This window comes from Vanacampus margaritifer, chromosome 2, assembly GCF_051991255.1.
Source record: "Vanacampus margaritifer isolate UIUO_Vmar chromosome 2, RoL_Vmar_1.0, whole genome shotgun sequence".
NCBI lineage: Eukaryota > Metazoa > Chordata > Actinopteri > Syngnathiformes > Syngnathidae > Vanacampus > Vanacampus margaritifer.
The window spans coordinates 365,185-372,944 of NC_135433.1; the positions used below are offsets into that span (position 1 = coordinate 365,185).

At 49.8% G+C, this 7,760-nt stretch overlaps 1 protein-coding gene across 4 annotated transcripts; it reads right to left on the reverse strand.

The window, feature by feature from the left end:
- Positions 1 to 210: 210 nt before the first annotated feature.
- Positions 211 to 6,654, reverse strand: cyp7b1 (cytochrome P450, family 7, subfamily B, polypeptide 1). 4 transcript variants are annotated; one of them, XM_077555487.1, is made up of 6 exons: positions 6,465 to 6,654; positions 5,029 to 5,165; positions 2,340 to 2,691; positions 1,221 to 1,427; positions 953 to 1,151; positions 211 to 826 (listed from the first exon to the last, which is right to left on the reverse strand). In XM_077555487.1, exons 1-6 carry the CDS (start codon positions 6,545 to 6,547, stop codon positions 539 to 541), a joined length of 1,266 nt encoding a protein of 421 aa, XP_077411613.1. In that variant the 5' UTR covers positions 6,548 to 6,654; the 3' UTR covers positions 211 to 538. The 4 variants fall into 4 exon arrangements, with proteins under 4 accessions (XP_077411613.1, XP_077411611.1, XP_077411610.1 ...); XM_077555485.1 differs by having other exon boundaries at positions 973 to 1,151; positions 2,340 to 2,939; positions 6,465 to 6,651; XM_077555486.1 differs by having other exon boundaries at positions 607 to 826; positions 2,340 to 2,939; positions 6,465 to 6,653.
- Positions 6,655 to 7,760: the final 1,106 nt, after the last annotated feature.

A 7,760-nucleotide genomic window follows, 5' to 3' on the forward strand; every position in this document is an offset into this window, starting at 1 on the left:
CACACACACTGTTTGTCCATTTCAAGTGAGGACATGTCATGTCATCATTGACATAATGCAATGTGACAATCCGCATTGCGGCACCGCGCCACTGGATGGCGCCTCTTTATTTTTGTTGTGCATGTGCCGCTTTTTTTGTTTTGTCCGTCAATGTTTTTGAGGCGGTGGACAACGTGGGCGTGTACGAATGATGATTGTGATGAAACGGACTGCTTTTGTGTCCCTTTTAATAAAGTAAGCCTTTGGACTTCCAGATGTTCCGTTTTTGCGATGGCACGAAGAGCAGCATTTTCCCACCAGCGCATTTCAGGGCGGCCGCGCATATTTTGCTATGCGATGTCACTCAAAGATTGACGCACACTCGAGCCGCCGCCTCCAAAAGACGCAAGTGTCCACCTCCAGCTCAAAGCGTTAAAACGTTGATGTTATTTATGTTGGAACACTACTCGAACCTTCAGCCCATGCAAATGAAAAAGTGTTTTCAGAGGATCTCGGCTCACAAAAGCTTGGCAGAAGATCCGATCGTGGCCAGACAACGCTAACTGGCGGCGCCGCGCGCGCGGTAGCAGAAGCTCACGTCACGGGCGGGTCGCGGGATGCCGAGGCCGGCGCGGCTGGCGTCGGGGCGCGCGTCGGGCTGCCCCGCTTCCAGCCGCAGCTCAAAGTAGAGCAGCAGCAGACACACAAACTGTTTGATCTCGTTGACGGCGAAGAAACGTCCGGGACAGATGGAGGCGCCCGAGCCGAATGGCATCAGGTAGTGGCGCAGCTTTTGGCCGTCCTTGAAGAATTCCGTCTTGCCGGCAAAGCGGTCGAAGCGAAACGTCTGACGGGACAAAAAAAAAAAGGGATACAAGCGTGACAAATGAGAGATGCGGCGAGCGCTACGTGCGGCGAGCGCTACGTGCGGCGAGCGCTACGTGCGGCGAGCGCTACGTGCGGCGAGCGCTACGTGCGGCGAGCGAGCGCTACCTGCGGCTGGTCGTAGACGGCGGCGTCCATGTGCACGCTGCGCGGGTACAGCGCCACGATGTCGCCTCTCCTCACCGCCACGTCGCGCTCGGCGGTGAGACGCAGCGTCAGGTCCTCCTGAGCGACGCGGATGTTGATGGAGGACGAGGACAGACGCAGGCTCTCGTGGACGGCGCTCTCTGAGGACCCGCGGGAAGTCAGACCCAAGACACGGGAAGCACCCGACGCAGCTATCGGAAGTTTCCTACCCAGAAGGATCATGTGGTCCAGCTGCTGCGCGGTCAGCACCAGGTCGGCGCTGGCGCTGAAACGGCGTCCGCTGCGCCGCAGCACACCTCGGATCTCCTGGCGGACGGCGTGCAGCGCCTCCGGATGCCTCAGGAGGTGGTACGCCGCCCAGAAGGCGGCCGGCGCCGTGTTGGCCACCGACGCCCACAGCATGGCCAGGTGGTGCGCTGGAAAGCAACGCCGGTCAACCAAAGGCGGCCGCAAAAACATGGACGCCCGCTCGCCATTTCCTGCCGCTCAACGGAGCCAACGTGCTTTCCCAGAACGGCAGGAAATGAGGGACATTGGTCCAAATGCAAGCCAGTCGAACATTGTCAATACGGTCGAACCCGTGCTCCTCACGGGGCTTAGGGGCCGAGGATCTCGTCCCCGACCCGGAGAGAGCGCTCCACCCTTTTCCGACTGAGGTCTCAGATTTGGAGGTGCTGATTTTCATCCCAACTGCTTCACTCGAACCCTGTGAGGCTCCAGTGAGAGTTGAAGATCACAACTTGAAGAAGCAAACGGCACCACATGGTCTGCAAAAAGCAGACCATGTGGTGCTGAGACCTTCAAACCGGACCCCCCCCAATGTTTTGGCTGTGCCTAGAAATTCTGCCCATAAAAATTCAGCTCCGGTCGGCTGCCTCAACAATGGAGGCCCGGAACGTGGCCCGTTTGGATTCAGTGTCCCCCGCTTCCCATGGGCAAAGTTCTGTTGGAGGTGGGAGTTGAACCTCATTCAAGCCAGAAAACCCTGACAACAATAGGTTTGGGTCTGCCATGTTGGACCGGCATCTTCTCCCACCATCAGAGCTGAAAAACCACAGGCGCTGATCGACTGTCTCGGCCGCGTCCGTCTCGGCCCGAGTGTCCAAGACACGCGACCACAAAGTCCATCAATGAACTGCAGCCCAGAGTGTCCTGGTGCCAAGACGGACACGCTTAAGCTTGAACGCCGTGTTGATTACGGACGGTCCATAATGAGCACAGAAGTCCAGTAACAGAACAGCACTCGGGTTCTGATGAGTGGGAGCCGTTTCTCCCAATCCCGCCCCCCTCCAGGCAGATAAAAAAGTCTTTTAGGAAGTTCTACTGACCTGCTTTGTCGCCATGGCCCAGGACCGGGTGCTGCTCCAAGAGCTGGGCCCGGTGCCGGATGAACTGCGAGGCCCCCGTCCAGCCCGACATCCTGGGCGGCGCCAAGTAGTCGGTCAGCTTCTGCCGCACGGCGCGGATGTCGCCCAGCAGCCGGACGGGAACCTGAGCGATGAGCAGCGGGAAGGCCTCGTCGAATCGGACGAAGCGGGCTCGGAGCGGCGCCGCGTCGGCGTGCCGGAGGCCGTCGGCCGGCCGGCCGTACAAGGTCAGGAGGCTGGCCTCGAACATCAGGTCCAGGCAGAAGTCGTAGAGGCCCCGCGTGCGCCAGCCGCTGTCCGGCTTCAGGTGGTCCTGGCGGAAGAGCATCATCAGGTTTCCCATCATGCCTTGCATCAGCGCCGTCAGCTGGTCCCCCTGGAGGAGGCGGAAGGTGCGGCGGATCTGCTCGGCCAGGCCCGGAAAGCCGTCTTCGGTGACGGGCGGGTAGCCGAAAGCCGCTGGCGCCGCCCGCCCGCTGAACTGGTGGAAGTCCAGTCGCCGGCCTTCCTTGATGATGCTGGGGTACATCAGGGGGTCCATGACGAAGGTCATGTAGCGACCTGCCGCAGACACACAAGCCATGCTAGCTGCCTGCCGCACTCCTTGGGAAAGGAGAGCCGGCTCCCACAAATCCTCTGCTTGGAACCGAGATGCAACTTGTGCTGTTCGCTGTCATTTAGTCGGACCCTTTATTGCCTTGGGCAGGAACAGCTTTGCCCCTAGAAGGGTCACTGACCTTTGCATTCCAAGACCAGTCCGACCCAGTGAAGGGAAAATAACCATGGTTTGATATGTCCCCGTGTATATATAAGGATATGTTGTTGTCCTGAACTGTTGTACGAGTCCAGGTGGCCAAAAATCTGGGAATAAAGGGCGGAATCAACCTGGGAACGCTTCCTTGTTTATATTACAGCCTTCCCAGCTTCCGAAACATGTTTTCGAGGGTGCCCGGGAGAGGGCTTGGCCAGCCCGGTTTCTCACGCTCACAACTTTTTGTTCACGAATAAAAGACGGAGCGCACGCGGTGTGGGTAGAGTCAGCTGTGGGATACGTCCGCTCGCCCAGCCCTTTTGCAGCTCCTTCTATTCGGACCGTGGGCTCGCCGGGCTCGCCGGTCTCGTGTCAAGGTAAGCGCTGATGATGATCATATTATGCTGCTTAGCGTTGACGTGTGTTGATTGCGGGGAATGAAAGACAGATTTGTTCTCGCGCAGTATATCGGTCGGTGTGTATTGGTTGTTACACGATCCTGCATAAAAATATAAAAGCAAAGTCGTGTTTTCCACAAAACACTCAGGAAGCCGAGATCTTATGACGCCTGCAAACCACCAGATAAGTCCGGTTCCACAAATGAACAGATGGCCCACCGAACCCGAGCTTCCGCTCAGCACATCGGGACCAAATGAATGAGTAACTCCAAGGAAGGGTTTCGGGGGCGTTTGTTTGGGGGACGAAAGCCCCAAGAAATCTTAGAGCCTTTTTGAGGACGAGCGTGCAGACCTCAGCTGGATTTTGGACCACAAATCCAATCTTTTCCCAACGGACAACCATCTTGTCAGGTTGCTTTTCTGCCCTCGCATTCCAAACCCAACAGAACACAAGACGTCCTTTCTGGAGATGACGGCCGACCGCTGCTAACCGCGCAAGCTCGGCCGACTTCCCGCCCGCCCTTCATGAAATGGCAAAGCTGCCGCTTATTGGCACCTTGCTTTTTTTTCTTTTTATTTGACTATTTCGGATCGACAGACTGGCAACGTGTGGCTGTCGTAAAACGTCAACCGGTTTTGAGAGTCCATGTTTTTTCCTGCTTGCAATTTTGCTTGCAAACTGCTGAGATCAAATGAACGAGCTGAGATTTGTTTGTTTGTGTGATGAAAAGTGGCGAGCACTTCCTGGTCGGTCGTGTCGATCGCAAGCCCTCATTGCAGGCGTCGCTATCCAAAAGCGTTGCTAACAAAAAAGTGGCAAAAGACGTCAGCAGGAGAAGAAAAAGACAGCAACGGGTTCGAGTCCACAATTTGCAAGTCTTCTTAAAATTATGCTGGAACAACTTTGGAAAGCGGAAGCGCAAGTTGAATCGTTTGGCTTCTGACATGCGCACTTTGTTGTGCAAGTCAGAAGCGGAAGAGCAGGAAAGAGAAAAAAGAAGAAGAAAAAGAAGAAGAAAAAAAAGAAGAAAAAAAAGAAGCGTAAGAGCGACTAGGGCAGCACATTCAAACGAACTTTGATTGGAAGCAGATTTCCATTTCAACTGCTTTTGCACAAGTTTTTCTCTTCCTGGTGGTCGGACGCGGTCCAAATAAAAAAGATTGCTCAATGCCGTCGTCTTGTTGACCTTTGCCCTCATTGGACGTCGAGAGCGCAACATTACAACTTCATTCCCATCAAATCCTCAACTTTGTCGGACGACGCAAGATTCTTCTCACGTCTCACTTATCAAGATGGCAACTTTTGGGACATGAAACGTCACAAATGATAGAAAGAGAAGAAAAGCACAACCAGTCGATATCGGAAGAGCAAAAGACTTTGTTGGAAAATCGGCAACTTTTCAGATGCAATCGTTTTCAGGATGGACGGATAGAATGGACAGATGGATGAAAGGATGATGGATAGAATGAATGGATGAATGGATCCCGAGGGGGGACCGACCTGCAATGTGAACGGTGAAGACGTCTCCAAAGTTCTTCTGCTGCTCCTCCAGGAACTTGTGAGCGTCTTTCCTGAACTCCAAGGCTTTTCCCAGGAACGGAATCCAGCCGTTGATCAGCGGAGGTTCGCCCGCACCGCTGACACGCACACACAAAAAGACACACAAAAAGACAACAGGTGACGAGGACAGCAAGGTCCGACAGTCGGCGGGCCGACTTGTAGCGTTGCAAAAGGGCAAACGTCTTTGAAGTCGGACACGTGAACGTGTGAAACGGCGCCTCCGTCAACGGATTGCGATGCCATCATGAAATACGGCTCGATTGACGAAACGGCGGCACGTGCTGAGGCCATTTTCTTAAGCGCTTGTCCTCACAAGGGTCGCGGGGGTTGCTGGAGCCTATCCCAGCTGGCTTCGGGCAGTAGGCGGGGTACACCCTCAACTAGTTGCAGTGTGGCCCAAAATTCGAAATAAATAAAAGACTAAAAATGAATAAAAAACAAACAAGAAATAGAATTAAAAAATGGAATACAAATGTATTTACATATATATATATTTAAAAAAAATTTTTTTTTTTTTGGGATTAAATTTTTGAATTATAGATTTTTGATTTTCACTTTTAGTCCTTTAATTATTTTGAATTTTGGCTTGACAAACTGTCAAATTGTGTTAGATGGCACCAAAGAGTTTTGGACCCAAATTCAAGCGTCTTTTTGTGCCCAATTCTTGCTTGTGATGAGAAGATCTTAACAGGCCCACCAAAAGCCAGCAAGGGTTACGTACGCGTGACGTCACGAATGCTAAAGAGCTTCTTTTTTTTTTTGAACTCTGCATGACGACTTTCAAATGTCAACATTTTCGCCTCATGAGTCTGAAAAGTTTGATGAGTATTCTTGTGCAAGTCTAGATCCCCCCCCCCCCCCCCAAAAAAAATAATGACATGGTCAAGAACTGTACAGTAGTGTGAATGCTCCAAATTGATTGGACTCGAACGGCGACCAGTCGCGGAGTTTGCCGCCCTTCAGCGACGGCCTTGTTGGGCTTCAAACGAGGGAAAGTGAAACATGCGCAAAACGGACGGACTGTGGCAGTAGTAAGGAGCATACACGACTGACTGGTAAACACGTCTTTATTTTCACTGCCAACAACAGAATGGCGAATATCGCCCCAACAAACATTTCCATCAACACGCCCCCTGCTGTATGCCTGCTGGGTGAGAGGCATGGTCCTAAAGTCCACCACAGGACAACCTTTACACTCAAGCTTCTTATCACTTGATCAATCATTTACTAAGCAATCGATTTTTAAAAACACACGTCACTTAAGTGGCTTGTTGTTTGGTGACAACGAAGCGGCCATCAAGTAAGCAAGCTTAAGACAACAAAGTTGGATTGTGACGTCACGAGTGAGCGAGCGGCCGTGATTTGGCGCCACTAACCTCTTCCGGCGGCGGCGGCTGATGACGACGAGCACGAACGCGACAGCGACGAGCAGCAGCGCGCACGCCGGCGGCGGGAACATTTTGTTTCCTTCTTCGTCACGCCTCGCGTGTCACCAACAAGTGTCGCCTTGGCCAAGACGCCAGCTAGTATCAGGACGTGCGTCACTTCCGCTTACCTGCTTGAAACGCGACCCCGTACCGGAAATGACGACTTCGTTTCCAGCCAGCGTCACACACTCGCCGGATTCCAAAATTAAAAAAAGTGCTTTTTTTTGTTTTGTTTTTTTAATCCTCAATTTAGGAATATTAGTGGGAGTAAAGTATGGCGTGTTCCTTTTGGGTACTTCATTAAAGTTAGAGGACTACATTAAAATATATTACACAACAAACATGTATGTTTCATGTTTTGTAAATATTGATGACAATGAATATTGAGGACAAATGAAGTTGTATATTTTTTTTATTTAAATTATTAATATAAATTGTGTGAATCAAAACAAGATTATATTGGATGGTAAAAACATTACCCTTTTCAAATCTAAGGGAAAAAAAGGGTCAACTTTGGTTGTCTTATTGGGAATATAAATAACAATTATAAAATAATCCATAAATGTAAATTTCTAAACTTGAAACCTTTATTCAAATTATTTTTGATTGAAATTGACAATTATTTTAAATCTCCAAAAATTGTAACTAACAAGAAATGTCATTTGATAATATCCATGCATATTAAAAAAACAAACTCTTGGAGCTACCTGAATGTTATTGTTTATGATTTATTATATCTATTTTATTTTTTTTTTTATATTTTGCAATTCATGTAAATTGGATTGACTGGTATTTGTTCTCTATGTTCAATAAATGTAATAATAATAATTAAAAAAAAAGTGCTTCTCCTTATCATGGAGATGGAGTGACTTTTGTTTTGTTGTTCAAGGAGACATCCCCCACCACCAATGCACAACTAATCAATAGTCAAATTAATTGACAACTACCGGTATTTCCAGATATGGAGAATTTCATCCTGTCAACTTTCGTCCATTTCTGTAGTCCTTCCTCAGCAGAAGCACATGGATTCTGTTTTTCAAAACAAGTCTGCTTTTACTTGTGAAACAAATCAATGATCAATATTTGGCCGATTTTTGGAAGTTACAGACAAAAAATAGGGAACTGAATCATAATACATTTGTTTTTGTGCGTTTGCTGCACTATCCATTTCAAACAATGCCGTTATGAATAAAGGTATCAGAATTAGTTGCTTAAAAAAAAAACAGTCTCATTGAATAATCCAAA